Here is a 19,231-nt window from a genome sequence, read left to right as displayed (position 1 = left end):
GGCGGTGACTCCTCCGCCATGCCCGGGGCGCCAGGCACCAAAGGGCTGGCCGGGTGACTCGTGCACAGCCTCTGCCCTTGGGGGAGGCAGGTGTCCATGCCACACACGCTCACACGGTGACAGCTACGGGTGACAAACGCACGATGGCGGGGCTGCGTAAGGCACCGTGGGGGCGCCAGGGCACGGGGGGGGGGGGCGTCGGGAAAGGCGCCTCAGAAGGAAGTGCTCCTGATCAGGGGTTCAGAGCCCGGGCAGTTCAGCTGAGGATGCTGGGGACGGGGGGGGGGGGGTGACTGATTTAACCCTTGGTCTTCCAAGCTAGAGCCCTCCGGGTGTCCTTCCTCAGCAGGTCCCTGGTCCCCCCATCCCCTGTTGGAGCCCCGTTCCTATCCCTGGGGTGTGGCCTCGTGTACCCCCCCCCCCCAGTGGTCAGCGCTAGGAGCAGGGGATGGGGGCAGGCGTTGGGGGGCTGGTGGCAGTGTTTGTGGGAGACAGCAGAGACCCCAGGCAGACAGTGGTTTTGTTTGTTTTTATTCTATACAAATGGGGAGACCCCCCTCGTGGGGCGGAGGCGAGCCCCAGCCCCGAGGCTGTGTGCAGAGCACGGCTCCCCGCGGGCCACTCCCCGCCTCCCCGGGGGGCGGGGGCCGGGGAGCAGGGGCGGCGGGGGCCGGGGGAGCAGGGGCCGCGGGGGCCGAGTCCCGGTGAGGCACGTGTCGCTGAAGGCTGGGGAGGGCGCTCCGCGGCGTCAGCCGGTGCCCGGCTCGCCGGCTCCTGTGGGTTCAAGTCCAGGGAGCCCTGTGTCCTCGGCAGGGACAGCGGCCGCCTAGCGTGGGGCTCCGCGACGGGCGGGCGGGGGGCGCAGCGGGCGAGCGGACCCCCCTCCCTCCCCCCCCCGCACCTGCGAGCTCAGGGGGCCGGCGAGGGGACCCCCCTCCCTCCCCCCCCACACCTGCGAGCTCAGGGGGCCGGCGAGGGGACCCCCCTCCCCCCCCCGCACCTGTGAGCTCAGGGGGCCGGCGAGGGGACCCCCACCGCACCTGCGAGCTCAGGGGGCCGGCGAGGGGACCCCCCTCCCCCCCCGCACCTGCGAGCTCAGGGGGCCGGCGAGGGGACCCCCCTCCCTCCCCTCCCCCCCCCGCACCTGCGAGCTCAGGGGGCCGGCGAGGGGACCCCCCTCCCTCCCCTCCCCCCCCCCGCACCTGCGAGCTCAGGGGGCCGGCGAGGGGACCCCCCTCCCTCCCCCCCCCCCCGCACCTGCGAGCTCAGGGGGCCGCCTTCTGTCGGGCTCCAGTTTGTCGCAGGACTGTGCCCGGCGCGTCCGCTTGGGCTTCAGGGGGGCTGTCCGGCGGCCCGGGTCGGGGGGTCCTGAAATGACAGCCACGGCCAAGCTGGCAGATGAGGGGGGCCCGCGGGCCGGGCTGCTGTGCGGGCGGGCGCCGGGCTCCCGGGCCGGGCCGGCGGACCTGCGGCGGCGTCGGGCTCCTCGGGGTCCTGCGGGCCCGTCCCGGGCGGGGGCTGGCTGGCTCCGGGGGCGTCCTCCCTGCTCCCGGGCACCTGGGCGGCCTTCCGGCCCCTGGGGACGGCCACCGGCTTGGGGGGTCGCGGGGCCGGAGGGGGGTCCTGCAGCTGGCAGAGGGGGGGAGACGCGGGTGGGTGGGCCTCCCGGCTCTGGGGCGCGCCCGCCCGCACCCCCCGGCCTTCACCTTGGCGTTCCTCGCTGGCGCCGTCCTGTCGGGGAGCGGGGCCCGCTCCGCCTCCTCCTCTCCCTCCCGGGAGGCCGGGCTGGGGCTCGGGCAGCTGTGGTGGGGGGCGCTCTCTTCAGCTGGGGGACAGGAGACAGAAGCTACCGGAAGGGGCATCATGGCAGAACCCCTGCCCGGTTCTCTGCAGGCCAGGCCCTCCCCCCTCCTCCCCCTCCCGCCCGTCCTTGCCCCCCTCGGCCCCCGCGGCTCCCATTCCTGGCCTTGTGGGGTGGCCCTACGGTCGTTCCTTCTGTCCCGCGGGGAGGAGCCGGGACACGGGGCGGCCGCCCACCCGGGGCTTGGCCAAGCCCGCAGCCCGGCGTGGCCGGAAGCAACGAGAACGGCGGAAGGAAACCGGGTCCGCGTCTCGGGGCGTCCATGGGGCGCCTGGCCGCTCCCAGGTCACGAGGGAGGGGTGAAGCCCTTCGCTGGACACTCGGCCTGGTGCGTGGGGGGGGTGGGGGAGGGCGACTAGGGACTAGGGAGCCCCAGGCTGGCTGGCGCTGCCCTGGGACGGGGAGAGGGGCGGTAGGGGCCCCCGCCAGAGCTGCCTGCCCACCTCCTAGCTCCGTCCAGTCCTATGCTTTGGCCTAGTGTGTGTGTGCACGCGCGCGTGCACGCGTGTGTGCGTTGCGGGGAGATTGTCCCGGTCAGACTCTGTGGGTGTCATAGTCCAGGCCTTTGGGAACTTCGGTGACCGGCTTCATCTGAACCCCTCAGCGGCCAGGGCCCCTACCTAGGGCCACCCTCCTCCCGTCCCCCCCTAGTCATGACACAAGAAAGCGGCCCGTGGGAGGCTCTGGGCTGCTGAGCAGGGCTCGCGCAGGCTCCGTCGGGGCGGCTTCCCGCTTGCAGAGGCCGGGAGCGGAAGCGGCCCTGGCGTCTCCCGCTTGCAGAGGCCGGGAGCGGAAGCGGCCCTGGCGTCTCCGCGCTGCCTGGCGGGGCCGCCTCACCCCTTGGGCGTCAGGTGCGGGGTCGGGCTTTCCCGGCGGAGGGAAGGCCTGCTTCTCCGCGGGGCAGGCGGCGAGCCGGGGTAGCACCTGCCAGGACCCGCCAGGACCCGTCCTCCCGCTCGCCAGCCCTCGCGAGCCCGCTTTTGCCCTGCGGAACTTCCCGTCTGGACAGGTGGATCTCCACCGCATCGGCCCCCGGCCGGCAAGCCCCCAGGGCGGGGGGCGACGGCTTCGGTTTCTCTGGGAACCCGGGCGCACCCGAACCTTCCGCAGGGCTCCCCGTACCGATGTGCCACGTGGCCTCGGCCCGGCGCATGGTGCTGAAGCTGGGCTTGGTGCTCTGGGGTGGCGGAGGGGGCTTCCAGGCTCCGGGCCCTGCAGGGGGGAGGGGGTGTGAGCGTGGGAGGGAGGAGAGGAAAGGTGACCGCGGGGCGGCCCGGGAGAGAGGGGCCGGAGGAGCGTTCTCACCTGCGTCGTCCGAGGAGCGCCGCCTCTGCCAAGCCTGGGTGCTGTCCTCCAGGTCTGGGCCCGGGCCCTGCAAGGACGGCTGTCAGGTCAGGAGGAAAGTCCTCGCAAGGCTCTGCAGCTGCCAAGGGCTTTCTACTTAGCGTCTTGTGTCACTGGCATGTTACTAGTTCCTAGGTATGAGGACCATGGTTTTGAAAGAGTGGCATCTATACCACCCCAGGGGCGTGAGAAATAGCTTACACGCGTGAACATGCTATTTGCTCATCTATCCATCTATCTGTCTGTCTGTCTGTCTACCTACCCACCTACCTACCTATCACCTAGCGATCTGGTGCCAGTACTGGGCTTGAACTGAGTCTCTGAGCACCGTCCCTTAGCTATTTTTGCCCAAGTCTGGTGCTTTATCAATTGCAGCACAGGTCCCCCTCCCACTGCTGTCCTGGGGCTTGAACTCAGGGACATGGGGGTTATCCCTGAGCTTTTATGTGAGCACTCTATCACTTGAAGCACAGCTCCATTTCTGGCTTTTTTTTTTTTTTTTACTGGTTAATTAGAGATAAGAGTCTCATTAGCGTTCTTGCCCAGGCTGGCCTTGAACCTCGGTCTTCCGATCTCAGCCTCCTCCTGAGTAGCTAGGATTCCAGCAGTTGGCCGTTTTATCTTTGTACTTTTTGGAAACGTTTCACTGGAGATAAATGTCTCATGGAGTTTTCTGCCCGGGCTGGGTTCACATTGTGCTCCTCAGATCTCAGCCTTATTACAGGGAGGTATTTATTTTACAAGTAGTAGGAAAAATAAACGTTGCTCACAAAAAGCCCGTGGTTTTAAAGAAGCGTAATGCTTGGGCTCACGCTAAGTTTCAAAGGATGAGCAAGTGTAAGTAAGAATTTGTGTGAATGATAATAACTCAGGTAGCACACGGAGGAGGCAAAGGCCACGCGGCGACGGCCGTGCTCCAGCGGTCTGTGTGGCACGCGGGCAGCGGCGTCGGGCGGCGGCTGCGTGCTCCCTGCCGGGGCAGCAGCGGCGGGGCCGGGGGGGGGGGGGGGGGCAGCGGACGCGGCTGAGGCCGGGGCTCCAGGCGCAGGGAGAGGCGCGGGGCCCACAGCGCGGCCCGCGGGGCTTCCGCCCACCCGCCCGCCCGCCCGCCCGGACTCCCCTCCCCTCACCTCTCTTTTTCCGTCGAAGCTCCAGCCCTTGGCCCTTCCTAGGCCGGGAAGGGCCACGCCGGGGGCTCTGGGCGGCTGTGCGGTCCCGGGCGCCGGGCCCCCCTCCCCGGGCTCGGTCCCCTCGGCGGCCTGGAACGAGGCGCCTGGTTGCCAGTGGCCCCCGGGCAGCGGCGAGCGGCGGGGAGGCCCGGGCGCCAGCACGCTGTGCACCGCGGGGTTCTAGACTGACCGGGGGCGAGCGCCCCGAAGGCGGGGGTCTGCGATTCTCCCGTGGAGGCGGGGGCGGGCCCCGGGTGGGGCGGGAGAAGGGGGCCCGCGGTGCCCTCACGTACCGCCTTCCTGCGGAAGGAAGGCCCCCTGCTGCCGCCCAGCCCGGGCAGGAGGGCGCTCTCGTCCTCGGGGCTCCAGCAGGGAGAGGAGTTGTTGCCGAGGCTCGGGGGGTCCGGGCTGGGCGGGCTCTCCTGAGTCGGGGGCGGAGGGGGGGGTGGAGGGAGGAGGAGTCCGGCGGTGGGGGACCCCGGCCCCCGGTCGCCTTTGAAGCTCCGTGGCCGGCGGAAGTGGAACAGGCCTCGCCGCCTCTTCTTCTGGAGCGGGGGCAGCGGGGGCTCCGCGAGGCCGGGCCGCACGGTCCTCAGCGTCCGAGGGTAGCTGCGGGGGGGGGGGGGGAGGGGGGCGAGTGGTAGGTGCACGCGGCCGGCACCCGCATCATCGGCCGTGGGGGGGCGGGCTCCTGGCGTGTACCTGCACCTCACCATCACCCGCTTCCTCCCGCTTGCTGATTCTTGGATCAGGGGGTCTTCCCACCCCCCGGTCACGAGCTTCCAGCAGCTTCTTTCTCCAGGAGGACTCTGTCTTTCCAGATCCCCTCCGTTCCCACCCCTGTCTCAGCCCCTCCAGTGGCTGAGCCCTTCCACAGCAGGCCCTCGGGTGCCGGCGCGGGACCCGACAAGGACCACCACCCTCCAGGCCTCTCCCGTCGCCAGTCGACAACCTGCCCCCCCCCTGCCTGCTACCCTTGCCGTGTCCACCCGCCACGCCCCTGGCCCACGCCGCCTTCCTCGTGTCCAGCCATCCCGAAGAGATTTGGAAGCCATGGAGCTAAGGGCCTGACAGGAACTGTGGGGGGAATGTCCCTGAGACACGGGCTGGGGACGCGTCTGGAGAGTTCCCCGGGAGGCGGGGAACACGGGCGCACCCCTCCGCGGGGCCTGGGCGTGGTGACACTGGGAGCGGGCTCAGGGGCCCCACCTGGAACTTTCATCCATGACTCTTCGGCTGAAGAAGTCCTCCAGCCCCTCGTCCAGGCGGGTGGCCGTGCCGTTCCCCTGCCGCGCGCCGGGCAGGGGGGCCTGCGGGGAGGGGGTCCTGTGACTTCCTGTGAGGCTTTCTCCTTCGCACCTAATCCCACGGACACTCGGACTTCAGTCCGACAGGGCATCGGCTAAGCTCGGTGGCGCCTGGAGTCCCCTTCACCCAAATCGGGAAGCCGCTGCCGGCGGGGCCCGGGGGCTTACACCTCCAATCCCAGATACCCAGGAGACTGCAATCGGGACTAGGGGGCCCAGGCCAGCCTGGGCAGGTGCATCGGAGAGAGTCCTAAGTGGCAGAGTGCAAGCCATGAGTGGAAAAAGCTGGGTGAGGGTCTGAAGCTCTGAGTTCAAATCCAAGTATGAGTCTCTGTGTGGCAGTCCTTCCGTCCTCCCTCCCTCTCTCCCTCCCTTTGAGGGGGGGGTGTCCTCGTGGGCTTACGCAATCCTCCTGCCTCAGCTCCCAGAGTAGATGGGATTACAGGTGTACCTAGTCTGACTGGACAGAAAGTTCTTATTTCTTTGTTTTGTTTTTTTGGCCAGTCCTGGGGCTTGGACTCAGGGCCTGAGCACTGTCCCTGGATTCTTCCCGCTCAAGGCTAGCACTCTGCCGCTTGAGCCACAGCGCCACTTCCGGCTTTTTTCTGTATATGTGGTGCTGGGGAATCGAACCCAGGGCTTCATGCATACGAGGCGAGCACTCTACCGCTAGGCCACATTCCCAGCCTGGAAGTTCTTATTTCTAACAAGGCTCAGCTCTCATGCAAGCGGATGGCCCCGCAGCTGTTGGATGGCTTGCCTGGCATCTCATCAACTTGCTGGATCTAGTGTGCTTGGCATTTGGGTCCTTAGAACGAGAACTCCTAGTTCTGGCACGGCTAAGGAAGGTTGGCTCTCATGCAGGGCTTCCGGGACTCACTGCGGGCCGGCCGGGTCCCGGGGGGGTGGTCCTGGGGGGCCGGGGCCTCCCCTGCGTTTGGTGCCTCAGTTTATAGCCGTGAGTGGGCAGCTCGGACAGGCCTTCCCAGGAGCCGCCGGCCGTGGACTGGCTGCCGCCGAGGCCCGAGAACCAGCCCGGGGGACGCCCAGGCCGCTCAGCTGCGGCTCCATGTCCTGAGGGCTGCCGCCTGTGGCACGGTGACAGGCGGCAAACAACAACAGGATGGAGAGGCAGAGAAAAAAGACAGGGTTAAAGCAAAGCATGGGGGGCGGGGGGGGAGGATGTGGCTTAGCACCGAGGGCTCGCCCAGCCGAGCACCCAGGAAGCCCTGGGTTCCATTCCTCAGCACCACGTAAACAGGGAAGGGGCGCTGTGGCCCAAGAGGGAGAGTGCTGGCCTTGAGCAAAAGGAAGCCAGGGGCAGTGCTCAGGCCCCGAGTTCAAGCCCCAGGACTGGCAAAAAAAGACAAAGGCAGAGGGACGGGTGAGCCTCGGAGCCGTCGGAGCCGAGGCTGGGGACTCACTGATGAAAGCGGACACGGGCCGGATCTTCCTGCATCGCTTCTGCTTTTTGATGGCCATGGTGTCCTGCAGAAACGGAGAGGAAGAGCAGGGCCGGGGCTCACCTGGAGCCCCCCACTGCTCACGGAGGACCCCCGGCTTTCCCCTCACGTCCTCGCCCTCGCCCTGTCCCGCCTCCACGGCTGGGGCACTGAAGCCAGGGGGCGGCTGGGTGGACTGGGGCGGAGGGAAGTCGAGCCAAGCGGGGTAGAGAGAGGAGTCCGGGGGCGTGGGGGGGACCGCGGGGCGCGCGCTCGGGGACGGGCCCCCGATGACGAGGGGCGCTCACGATGTTGGTCCCCAGCTCGTCGTCGGTGGTCTCCTCGTGGTCGTGGTTCCGGCCTCGGCCTCGGGAGGACGGATCCTGCCCCTGGCCCGGTCCCCCGGGGGCGTCTGACAGCGTCCTCAGCTGGGTGAGGTGGCGAGCCTGCGTGCGGAAGGACGGGCAGGCGCGGGCGGGGTTCCAGGGACGCGCTGGCTTTCCCGGTGCTCGGGGGCGGGAGGAGCGGCTCTGGTGTGAGGGGCGCGCCGAGCCCCCCCCCGCCCCCCCCCGGGGCCCGATGGCTCACCAGGCTCTTGTGCGAGTGGTACAGCTCCTGCAGGATCTCATCCACGATGGAGTTGGTCAGGTAGGTGACGACCGACAGCTTCACCTCGCTGTGGGCAAGAGCCGGGGGCCCTCAGCCAGCCCGCCGGGGGCGCGGCTGCCCGGGGGTGGAGGAAGGGGCAGCGTGGCCGCTGCGGGGGCAGCTGAGGGCCGCCGCACCCCCGGCCCACGCACAGATTCCAGGAAGGGGAGGAGCGGAGGGGAGCAGCCGGGCGGGGAGCCCAGTGGGCGCTCTAGGCACCCCGAGGTGCTGATCAGAAGGAAGCCAGCTCAAGCCTGGCTGCCCCCATCACGGCAGGGGCCCCACATTTCCTTTGCTTTGGGCTGGAGGAACTCGGGGGGCAAGGGAGAGAGCCTATCTGTGCACCCGGCTCGTGCTTTGCTTTGCCCACACGCACAGCCGGGCGTGTGTAGGGTGGGGCACGCGCGTGTGCCCCTAGCTGGTTTCTGCAGCAAAGCGCGGCGCCCGGGCTTTTAGGGAAAGGGCCAGTGCGGGCGTGCATGAGCCAGGCTGGGCCGGGTCCGGACGCACCCCGTGTCGTGGAGTTTATTACTCACTGCCGGTGGCTCCCCGGCCCCCCTCCGACTCACTCCAGCTTGTTCTGGATGTCCTGCCCGGCCTGCTCCAGCAGCGCCCCTCGGATGAAGTTGCGGGGCACGGTGACGCGCTCGGCCACGTTGCTCAGCATCTTGTTGTGCCCCTCGGCCACCCGCATGGCCACCGGACACAGCTCCTGCGTCAGGCTGACCATGGACTCCAGGATCACCTGGTGCGGGGTTTGGGGGCGGGGAGGGATCCGCTCAGGACTGACCCCGCAGCAGAAGAGGCCTCAGCCCCCCGTGGTGAAACCCAGGGGCCCTCAGGCTTGCCCACCTCGGGGCCAGCGCGCCTCCCACCCTACCACAGACCCCAGAAGGGAGGATCGGCCCAGGGACCGGGAGCCAGAGACGGGAGGGAGCTCAGAGCTCAGGGTTCAAGGCTGAAGTCAGAACCACAACTGTTTTTGCAGTGCCCTGGCGGGGCGGGGGGGGGGGGGGTATGGGTTGTCTCGGCTCTGCGCACGTCCTTCGTGGCCCCCAACCACCTCCCTGCTCCCGCTGCGGCTCGTGGCTCAGGACTTGGGCCGGCACTGGGCTCCGGCCCTGGCCCCCTCTCTCCCCCGGGGCTTGCCTGCAGCTCTTTGTCCACCGCCTTGGACACCTCGCTGGCCACGGACTCAAGCCTCTGTCGCACCGGCCCGTCGTTGGCCAGCACGTGGCCCAGCTCGTAGAGGCTGGGAAACAGCTGGGAAGGGAAGGGTCGGCGTCGGGGCTGGGTTCCAGGGACGCACGGGGCGGGGCTGCCCCGAGCTGGCCCGGGGGCCCTCCCAGGGCTCGGCGGGGCGGGCGCTCACCGCCCGTGAGTTCTTGGCGTCCTTGATGAGGTCCCGCGCGTAGAGCAGCTCGTCCTGCACGGGCTCCAGCGGGCACAGCCGCAGGGCGCGCACCTCCTCCTGCACGCGCCCGCACAGCCGCTGCAGCATCTGGAGCCCAGGGCGGGGGCGTCAGGGCGCCCTCGGGTCACCTGGCCCCTCCCCGGGGCCCCCCCCCACCCCGGGGGGCTCCGCCGCGGCCCGGAGGGCGACGTTTACTTGCTCGGCGCTGCTGGTCACCAGGCCCTGCTGCAGCCGGAACGCCTGCTCCTGGGGGCACGTCTGCGAGTGGTTGTTGCGCACCAGGCACCACTGGATCTGGGGACGAGGGAGCGGGTGGGCCGGGCCTGGCGGGGGGGGGGGCGGCTGCCCTCGGCCCTCGGCCCCTCGCCCGCCCTCTACCTTCTGCCAGACGTCCTCGGTGCGCTCGGGCGCGCTGCGGTAGGCCTGCGAGATGTCGCTCACCGGGAAGGACATGAAGCGCAGCGTGTGGTTGCTGTGGGTGCAGGAGCGCGGCTGGGCGGGGCGGAGGGGGCCAGGCCCGGCCCGCCCCCCCGTGCCCCCTCCGCACAGGCCTGCGCCCCCGGCCAGGGCCGGGCCTGGCTCCGCTCACCTCTCCAGAGCCCTGGCGACGTCCAGGAAGCCCAGGGCGGAGGTGTTGTTCCGGTCCCACAGGATGGTTCTGGAAGGTGAGGGCCAGTCTGCCGCGGGGCTGGGGAGGCAGCCCTCGGGGGACCCCCCCCTTCCCCGGGCAATGAGGGTGACGCGCGTGGGCCGGGCCGGGCCTCACCGGAGGGAGGAGTTTATCTGCAGGGCCTTGGACAGCATCTTGGCCCCGATGTCCTCCATGCCGTTGCCGCTCAGGTCCACCTTGGCCAGGCACGTGTTGCTGCCCAGGGCGTTGATGAGGATGCTGGTGCGCAGCTTCAGCCGGGAGTCGGCCACAGACAGGGACTGCAGGGACTGCGTGGGGGTGGGTGGGTGTAGCCCCCTCCCCCCCTCAGGGCCGGCCAGCCCTTCCCCAGGGCGCCCTCCCCCTCCCCCACCCCCCCCCACCCCACCGGCCAGCCCTTCCCAGGCCAACACTCACACAGTCCTCCTCCTGGATCATCTGCACCAGCTTGTGGAGGATCTCCTCCAGGGTCCTGTGAGGAGGGAGGGAGGGGGAGGGGAGGAGAGGGGGAGGCTTAGAGCAGGAGCGGGGAGGGGAGAGGGGAGAGGGGCAATGCTTTGGGAAAGGTGGTCAGAGGCGAGACAGTGAGTGTGTAGGATGGATGAACGATGGGGTGACGGTCTGTGATGTGTGTGTGCGTGCGTGTGTGTGCGTGTGTGTATACATCACAGTGAGCCAATAGGATGGGTGAATGATTGACAAGATGACAGTCTGTGAAGTGTGTGTGTAATACAGGGAGCCAGTAGGATGGATGAATGATTGATAGGGCGATGGTCTGTGAAGTGTGTGTGTGTGTGTGTGTGTGTGTGTGTAGTACAGGGAGCCAGTAGGATGGATGAATGATTGATAGGGCGACGGTCTGTGAAGTCTGTGTGTGTAATACAGTGAGCTGGTAGGATGGATGAATGATTGGTTGATAGGGTGACGGTCTGTGAAGTGTGTGTGTGTGTGCGTGTGTAATACAGGGAGCCGTAGGATGGATGAATGATAGGGCAATGGTGTGTGAAGTGTGTGTGTGCGCATGTGTGTGTAATACAGGGAGCCAGTAGGACGGGTGAATGATTGGTTGATAGGGTGACGGTCTGTGAAGTGTGTGTGTGTGTAACACACGGAGCTGGTAGGACGGGTGAATGATTGGTTGATAGGGCGACGGTCTGTGAACTGTGTGTGTGTGTGTGTGTAACACACGGAGCCGGTAGGACGGGTGAATGATTGGTTGACAGGGTGACGGTCTGTGAACTGTGTGTGTGTGTGTAATACAGGGAGCCGGTAGGACGGGTGAATGATTGGTTGACAGGGTGACGGTCTGTGAACTGTGTGCGTGTGTGTGTGTGTGTAACACACGGAGCTGGTAGGACGGGTGAATGATTGGTTGATAGGGTGACGGTCTGTGAAGTGGGGGGAGGGTTGCTCACTTGGCCTTGACATTGAAGTTCTTGCCCAGAAACAGGTGCTTGAGGGACTTGTTCTTGCCCAGCGCGGGCACCAGGGTCAGGAGGTCGGAGTCGAACCCTGGTCAGGAAATGGGAACATCCGGGCCTCGAGGCCTGAGACTTCACACCGTCTCCTCAGGGCTTCTTCCCCACGTTCCAGGGGCTGCCCCCACTCACCGTTGTCCGACAGATCCAGGCTGCCCACACAAGTCACGGTCCCCAGCTGCTCCTGCAGGGCCTGCGCCCCTGCCGAGCGGAGCTGCAGGGACAGGGGTGGGGGGGGGACCGGGGTAAACGGAGGGCGCGGGCTGGGCATTTCCAACCCCGATCTCAAGGTCACACCGGGGCTCGGGTGTCAAATCGCGGAGGCCCTGTCACCTCCAGCCAGCCAGACGGCCTGCTGCCGCCCTCTGCTGGCGGCCGGGCGACTCGCAGCTAAAGCTCGGCCCGAGAGCCCGGATCTCAACGTGAAGGCCCCTCAGGGGGAGGGAGGGCGGCCTGGGCCGAGGGGTGTGGGGGGGGGGGGTGGGGGTGGGCGGGAGGCGGGGGCGGCCAGGGGCCGGGGGCGGCCAGGGGCCCGGGGCGGGCGGGGGGCGGCGCCCGGAGCTCACTTCGCAGCTGCTGAGGTCCAGGTGCAGGTCGCTGAGGTGGCTGTTGAGGGAGAGGCCCTGCAGCAGCGCCCTGCGGGGCGGGCGGGCACACACCGCGCGTGAGGCCCCGCCCCGGCCCCCGCGGCGCCCCGGGCGCCCCCAACCCTGCACCCACCCGACCTCAGGGCCTCCAGGGGCAGCCGCGTGGAGGACAGGCTGACGTGGCTCAAGGTGTAGGCGCTGCTGAAGAACTGCTTGAAGGCCGGCGGGGCCTCCCGGCCTTTCCTGTGGAGATCCCCGAGGTCAGCGTGGGGGGTGGGTGGGGGTGGCCACCTCGCGCCCCGTCCCTCCCCGCCCCTCCCGCCCCTCCCGTCCCAACTGTGGGAGGGGTGTGGCCAGCAGGGCCCCGCCCCTCCTGTGGGAGGGCGTGGCCAGCACGGGGCCCGCCCCTCCTGTGGGGGAGTGGCCGGCACGGGCCCCGCCCCTCCAGTGGGGGGAGTGGCCAGCCGTGCCCCGCCCCTCCGGTGGGGGGAGTGGCCAGCAGTGCCCCGCCCCTCCGGTGGGGGGAGTGGCCAGCAGTGCCCCGCCCCTCCGGTGGGGGGAGTGGCCGGCACGGGCCCCGCCCCTCCCGCCTCACCTGTGGGAGCAGCTGTTGCGAGCCAGGTTGAGGTAGGTGAGGTGGGCGCAGCAGCCGTGGAGGAGGGCACCCAGAAGCTGTGGGGAGACACGGTGGGCGTCGGAGGGGCTGGCAAGCTGGGGGCCAAACGCCCTCCTCTCCCTCCCTCTGCGAGAGCCGCGGGCTCGGTGGAGCCTCCGGTTCTCCTGGGTGGAGGGGCGTCCACCCCGTGCCTGGCCGCCACAGGGGCAGCGCTCGGGCAGTGTGGATCTACAGCGGGGGGCGTCCCGGCTCGAGCCGAGGGGACGCACCCGTTCCCGCCCGTGGGGGCGGCGCTGTGCCGAGTGGCAGAGCGGGAGGTGCCCTGAGGCCCGGCCTTTAGGGTCCCCTTCACCTCGCGTCGGGCACGAGCTAGGGTGGCCAAACCCGCGCCCATCCCAAGCTCCGCGCCCCTGCCCCCTGCGGGCGGGGGGCTGAGGGAGCCCACCCGCGCCCCCTCGAGCTTCGGCCTGGCTCCTGCCCTCACTAACCCCTCACCAAGTCAACCGCACAGTCCGTCCCCGAGAGGTCCAGATGCACCAAGGCATTGGGCTGGGCCAGGAAGCTGTAGAGGGCCTGGAGGGAGGACGAGCAATCCGCTAGCAGAGGGGGCGGCAGGGTCTCCACACCCCTAAGGGGGGGGGGAGACTCCAGGGCCCGCGTGGGAAAGGGGCTGCGTCCAGGGACTCACGCTGGCCTCGTCGGTGGCGAGCAGCCCGGGGTTCTTGCTCAGGTCCAGGTACCGGAGGGAGCTGGCGAAGGCTGGGTTGGCTCCGAAGGTTTGGCCCAGCGCCTGGAGCCCTAAGCACAGCGGGCACTGGGCTGGGTGAGCCGCGGCCCCCCTCTTCCCCTCCGCATGGGATCCTCCCCTGGACTGCGGGCGCGGCGTGTGCGGGGCCCCTGGGGTACACCGCCCAGGCGGCCCCGAGGGGTGCGGGCCGGAGGTCGGGGGTGCGGGTGTGGGTACCTCGAGGGGAGATGGCCGTCTTGGCCAGGCAGAGCTTGGTGAGGCCGGTGGGGAAGCAGAGGAGCTGCTGGCTCAGACTGAGGAAACCTGAGGAGCGGCGCGGACAGGCCAGTGAGCGGCTGCGCTGGGGACGGGGCGCCCACGAGGGGAGGGTTCAAGTGGGGCGCAGGCCGGGGGCGGCGGATGGAGGCGCTGGGGACGGGTTCCGGCCGGGGCTCACCCTTGTCCTCGACGGGGTTGTGGGACAGAGTGAGGGCGTGCAGCACACAGCTCCCGTTCTCCCCAAACACCCCGGCCAGCTTCTGCACAAAGTCCCTTCAGGGAAGGGGAGGAAGGGTTTGTCCTGAGCGCAGCCCCGGGCCCGGCCCCTGGCCTTCCCTTGCTTTTCTCTCTGCCTGCCCGGCTGGGGCGGCGGGGCCCGGGGCCCTCACGGTGGGTGAGGGGTTCGGGGGCTGCCAGGCCGGGCCACCTCTCTGCCGTCGCTGGGAAGGGGTGCCGAGACCCAGCCCAGCACGCAGCCGCCCCAGACCGTGGACGGCAGGAGGGGCGGGGCGCTGGGGGGAGTGGAGAGCGGCCGGGGCGCGGGGCCACCGCGGAGCTGAGGCGTGAGCCTGGCTCGACTACCCGCCCTCAGCCTCCTCTCTAGAGAGAGGGACTAGATGACCAAGTTCGGGGACCCACGGCACGCGCTGACGTTCTAGAACCCCCCGGCCACACGCTCCGCGAAGGGGGCGCCCCTGCCCACAGCGGGGGCCGGCCTCACGTCTTCAGTCCTGCGTTCTCCAGCACGAGCTCTTCCAGGCTCCCCGACTTGCTCAGGGTATGTAGCACCTGTTCTAGCACTTCTGAGCCCTGAGGACACGGGGGTCCCGCGGTCAGGAGCCAGGGAGGCCCCTGCTCCGCCCGCCCCCAGCCCCTCCCCCTTCTCACCAGCCGCAGGTCTTTGCAGTACAGTTTGGTGAACCACTGGTTGTAGGCCAGGGCCGCTACCATGAGGGCCAGGTCTCTGTGGGGATGGTGAAGGGGACAGGAAGTGGAAAGCAGGGAGCTGGGACAGGAAGTAAGGGAGCAGGGATGGGCTGACTGGGCTGGGGCAGGCCACATGGCGGGGGGGGGGGGGGTGAGGTGGGCCGTGGGCGGGACCCCGAGGGGGAGGTTGGGAGGCGCCGGGGCTGGGCTGAGGCTGGGGGCCGCGGGGCCGAGCGTGCCCAGCGCGTTTACCGGCTCTCGAGGTGGCTGAAGTCCATAAGATTGAACTCGCGGTTGTCCTCAGCGTGGTAGATGGTGTCCACGTCCTTGGAGAGATGCGACGGGCTCGTGCCCCCTCCCCTTCCTTTCCCGCCCACCGCCCCCGGGTCCCCGCCCTCCCTGCCACCCCCCCCAGCCCAACATACCCACTGCACCTCCTCCCGACAGTGCAGCCCGTTGTAGTCGCACAGGGCGGCGTAGGTCTCGGAGAAGCCACCTGTGGGGCAGGCAGGTTGGCTTCGCGAAGGAGGCTTGGGATTCAAGGCACGGGCGGGGTCACGGCCTACGCCGCCCCCTAGGGCCCTGTTATCCATGCGCTGCCTGAGACCCGAGGGCGGTGTAGCCCCCCCGCCCCCGCACAGGGCCGCGTGGGGCAATGGCCCACCTTCCTTAGGTCTACCCCTGCTCACCACACACACTGTGAGTGGTAGATGTGGAAGTCTCAGAGTTGGGGGACGTGTCTCGGGGCCCCTCCGGGGTGTCTGCATTCCCACGCCGGATCAAACACCTGGGAGGATGCACAAATCACCCGAGAGATGGGTGGCAAGAGGTGCTCAACTCTTCCCCCGTTATTTCTAGGGACCTAGAAGGTCTCCAGAAAAGAGCAGGAGGAGACACACTGCTTCCTGTGCCCGGGGGCAGGGACGGTCGTCCCTGGGGAGACCCTAGTCTGCCACTCACCCCGGGCCGGGGCAGACCTTGGAGAGGGCAGAGCTCACGTGCCGCGTCACCTGGTCCACACTCTCAGCTGACGGCAGCCGCATGCTCACCACGCCACGCTCCGTCTCCACCAAGACCTGGGGGGCGGGGGGGGGGGGGAGAACCGGGCAGCTCAGAGGCGCCGCTCCCCTCCAGCCGGGACCGGGCGGCGTGGCGGGCGCCCCTCCCCTCCAGCCGGCCCCGCGCTCGCTCACCTGGTTCTGACTGAGCGTGTTGAAGGCACGGATCTCCAGGACATTGAAGGAGCTCTCCACCTGGAGGGGGGGAGACGCGGAGCTGGTGAGGGCGCAGCGAGGGGGGCACGCCAGGGAGGAGACGGGGACACGCCAGGGAGGAGACGGGGGGCACGCCAGGGAGGAGACGGGGGGGGGGCACGCCAGGGATCCTCCCGTTCCTCAGCCCGACTCACCTTGGCAGGAACTTTAAGGGGGAAGAGGTGGAGGCGCCAGGAGGTCAGGGCCTGAGGAGGAGAGCAAAGGGAGGTCGCGGCAGTCCAGCCCCGGTGCCCTTGCCCTCTTTCAGTCCCCCCAAGTACGGCGCGGGGACCTGGCTTTGGCTGGCGTGCCTCCTCTCTCCTGCCCCGGCCTCAGATCCTGGACGCCCCCCCCCCCATTTCTTCTGCCCACCTCCCTGGAGCCCAGGGGCTCTCCCCACCGACACCCTCTCCCCCACACCAGCCCCCTCACCAGCACTCGGTCCTCAAACTTCTTGGGTTTGGTCTCCAGCTTCACACGGTGTTGTTGGAGAACGGCTCCCTGGCTCAGGCACCTCCGGATGCTGTCTGCGGGCAGGCGGGTCCCCGATCAGCTGCCCTTTCCCCGGCCACCCCCTTCCCCAGGAGGCTCCAAGTTAGAGGAAGGGTGGGCGGGGGAAAGTAGGGCTGAAGAGGTACAGGACAGACTTTCTGAATAGAGAGAACTCTGCTTCCTGAGGGCCCCGAGTCAAAGGACAGTTGCGGAGTGGCACTGTCTAGGAGAGGGTGTCTTACACTTGGAGGTGTAAAGGATTTCCCAGCCCATGCGCTACAACAGCCACCAGCGTGTACACAGTGAGTCAGTGTGTAGCGTGTAGGAGTGTCCCCCGACTGTGGGCTCAGTGTCCTGGGTGTGAGTCTGCCTTTACTATGAGGATGCCAAGAGCCTGCGCGTGGCACTGGTGTTGATGGAGAAGTGTGAATGAACGTGCTGGCTTTGGCTGTGAAAGGAGCATAGTGCCAGACAGCTCCTGTGTGGGGGGGGTAGGAGGGGTGTGTGGAGCGGGGGGGGGGTCTGGGGAGCAGGGGAAGGGTTTCTGTTACAATGAGCTCCACGTCCATCTGCTGGCGATGCCTCCCGGGTACCCTGCAGCTGCGTGTGTGCCGGGGAGTGCAGCGTCTAACGCCGCCGCGTCCACACGCGCCTCACGCCCGTGTCCTGCGCGCGTGCAGGTGTGGGAATCGCCCGAGTGCCGCATGGCTGGGCACCCTTGAGCGCCGGCTCCCCGCCGCCCCCCTCCGCGGGGTCGGGGCTGTGGCCGCGCCGCGGGGGAGGGGCCGGCTCCGAGGCCTGGGGGTGCGGGCGGCGGGCCGGGAAGGGGAAGGGGAAGGGGGCAGGCCGGGGTGCGGGCCGGGGAAGGAGCCGCCGCGGGGCTGCCCTCCGTCCGGGCCTCGGCTCGGCTCCCCCCCCCCGCCCCCCCGCCCCGGGGGCTCCGGGGCCGGGCGGGGCGGAGCGGAGGGAGGGGAGAGCGCGGTCAGGACCAGGGGCAGCTCCCCGTGCGCGGCGGCCCGGCCCGGCCCCGCCCGGCCGGGGTGGACGCCGGGACTCCCGAGGGGAGCCGGGGGCGCCGCGCCGGTCCCCGGGAGCGGGCCGGGCGGGGCGGGGCGGGGCGCCGGAGGGGCGGGAGGCAGAGCCCCGGGGCCGAGGGGGGCTCCCGGACGGCGCGTCCCGGACGCCAGGGCGACCTCGTCCGTACCTTGCAGCTCGCGGGTGAGCTCCGCGCCGGCTTTGGCCATGGCGGCCGCTGTCGCTGCCGCCGCCGAGGAGCCGCCGCCGCCGCCCGAGAGCCGCGGCACATGCTCGTCCCGGCTCCGGCGGGCCCCGGCGCCGAGCGCTGCAGCAGCGGCCGAGCCCGCTCCGGTCCCGGGCGGCTGCGCGAGCGCCCTCGCCCCGCCCCGCGCCCGCCCCGCGCCGGCCCCGCCCCGCCCGGGGAGGCGCCGGCCTGCGCATGCGCCGCGCCGGACCGGACCGCGGGAGCCCGCGCGCTCGGGAGAGGCGGCGCGCTCGGGGACGGGAGGGAGGCGCGCTCGGGAGAGGCCGCGCGCTTGGAGAGGCCGCGCGCTTGGAGAGGCCGCGCGCTCGGGAGAGGCCGCGCGCTCGGGAGAGGCCGCGCGCTCGGGGGTGGGGTGGGGGGGCGCTCGGGAGAGGCCGCGCGCTCGGGGACGGGAGGGAGGCGCGCTCGGGAGAGGCGGCGCGCTCGGGGACGGGAGGGAGGCGCGCTCGGGAGAGGCCGCGCGCTCGGGGACGGGAGGGAGGCGCGCTCGGGAGAGGCCGCGCGTTCGGGGACGGGAGGGAGGCGCGCTCGGGAGAGGCCGCGCGCTCGGGGACGGGAGGGAGGCGCGCTCGGGAGAGGCCGCGCGTTCGGGAGAGGCCGCGCGCTCGGGGGTGGGGGGTGGGCGGCGCGCTCGGGAGAGGCCGCGCGCTCGGGGACGGGAGGGAGGCGCGCTCGGGAGAGGCCGCGCGCTCGGGGGTGGGGTGGGGGGGCGCTCGGGAGAGGCCGCGCGCTCGGGGGTGGGGTGGGGGGGGGCGCTCGGGAGAGGCCGCGCGCTCGGGGGTGGGGGGGCGGCGCGCTCGGGAGAGGCCGCGCGCTTGGAGAGGCCGCGCGCTCGGGGACGGGAGGGAGGCGCGCTCGGGGTGGGGGGGGGCGCACTGGGCCTTACACTCAGGAGAGGCCACGCTCTGGGGGGGCCGTGCGCTCGGGTGGGGGGGCGCTCAGGAGAGGCCGCGCTCTGGGGGGGGCGCGCAGGAGAGGCCTTGCTCTGGGGGGCGCGCTCAGGAGAGGCCTTGCTCTGGGGGGCGCGCGCAGGAGAGGCCTTGCTCTGGGGGGCGCGCGCAGGAGAGGCCGCGCTCTGGGGGGCGCGCGCTCAGGGAGCCGTGCGCTCAGGTGGGGGGGGCGCGCTCTGGAGAAGCCACGCTCTGGGGTGCGCGCGCTCAGGAGAGGCCACGCTCGGGGGGTGGGCTGCGCTCGGGTGAGGGGTGCGCTCAGGAGAGGCCGCGTGCTGTGGGGGGCGCGCTCAGGAGAGGCCGCGCGCCCGTGACACTCCGCGCGCCCCGAGACCCTGAGCGCTCCGCCGACCCCGCCCGTGGGCCGCCAGCGTCCGGCCGCCTGGGGGGGGCGGGGGGTGGTCGCTCCTGCTGGCCCGGGAGCGCTGGGCGGAGCCCCCACGGCTTTCTTAGGGGACTGGGCTCCCCGCCCCGGTCGTCCTCGCGGGCCCTCGCGGGTCTCTCCCGCGCCCGGCGCGCGTCTAGCTCATCCCCGCCTGACCCCGGAGTGAACCCGCCACCAAGGACGGGGCTGGGGAGGGAGGGGCTCGGGAACCTGCCAGGCGGGGCTGGGGAGGGGGGGACCCGCCAAGGACGGGGCTGGGGAGGGGCTCGGGAACCCACCACCAAGGACGTGAGGGGGGGCAGCGGATCCCGGGCAGTCGTCCCCTCTCCGTGCGCGTGCCCGGCCCGGGGATCCCCGCGGCGTCCTCGGGCCCGTCCCTGGGGTGTGAGGCGGAGGGTGGCACCCGGGAGTTCCCGAGTCT

The 19,231-nt window shown here is 70.3% G+C and overlaps 1 protein-coding gene across 1 annotated transcript; it reads right to left on the bottom strand.

Annotated features, from left to right (window-relative positions):
• Positions 1–597: 597 nt before the first annotated feature.
• Positions 598–17,519, bottom strand: Carmil3 (capping protein regulator and myosin 1 linker 3). The gene is given in 41 exon segments (XM_048362799.1): positions 598–774; positions 1,258–1,368; positions 1,467–1,629; positions 1,707–1,825; positions 2,984–3,073; positions 3,167–3,233; positions 4,336–4,464; positions 4,668–4,983; positions 5,584–5,684; positions 6,562–6,725; positions 6,728–6,769; positions 7,106–7,169; positions 7,432–7,569; positions 7,712–7,799; positions 8,341–8,516; positions 8,921–9,034; positions 9,144–9,272; positions 9,381–9,479; positions 9,564–9,657; positions 9,775–9,843; positions 9,952–10,124; positions 10,252–10,306; positions 11,250–11,346; positions 11,445–11,526; positions 11,879–11,948; positions 12,038–12,142; positions 12,495–12,571; positions 13,011–13,088; positions 13,204–13,313; positions 13,480–13,566; positions 13,700–13,794; positions 14,243–14,331; positions 14,410–14,485; positions 14,701–14,774; positions 14,874–14,944; positions 15,138–15,235; positions 15,409–15,524; positions 15,642–15,701; positions 15,857–15,907; positions 16,134–16,228; positions 17,398–17,519. Coding segments are annotated over 41 exon segments (4,098 nt in total). The 5' UTR covers positions 17,438–17,519; the 3' UTR covers positions 598–748.
• Positions 17,520–19,231: the final 1,712 nt, after the last annotated feature.

The sequence above is a fragment of the Perognathus longimembris genome, chromosome 14 (assembly GCF_023159225.1).
Source record: "Perognathus longimembris pacificus isolate PPM17 chromosome 14, ASM2315922v1, whole genome shotgun sequence".
Taxonomy (NCBI): Eukaryota; Metazoa; Chordata; class Mammalia; order Rodentia; family Heteromyidae; genus Perognathus; species Perognathus longimembris.
This window is presented reverse-complemented; position numbering and strand designations above follow the sequence as displayed.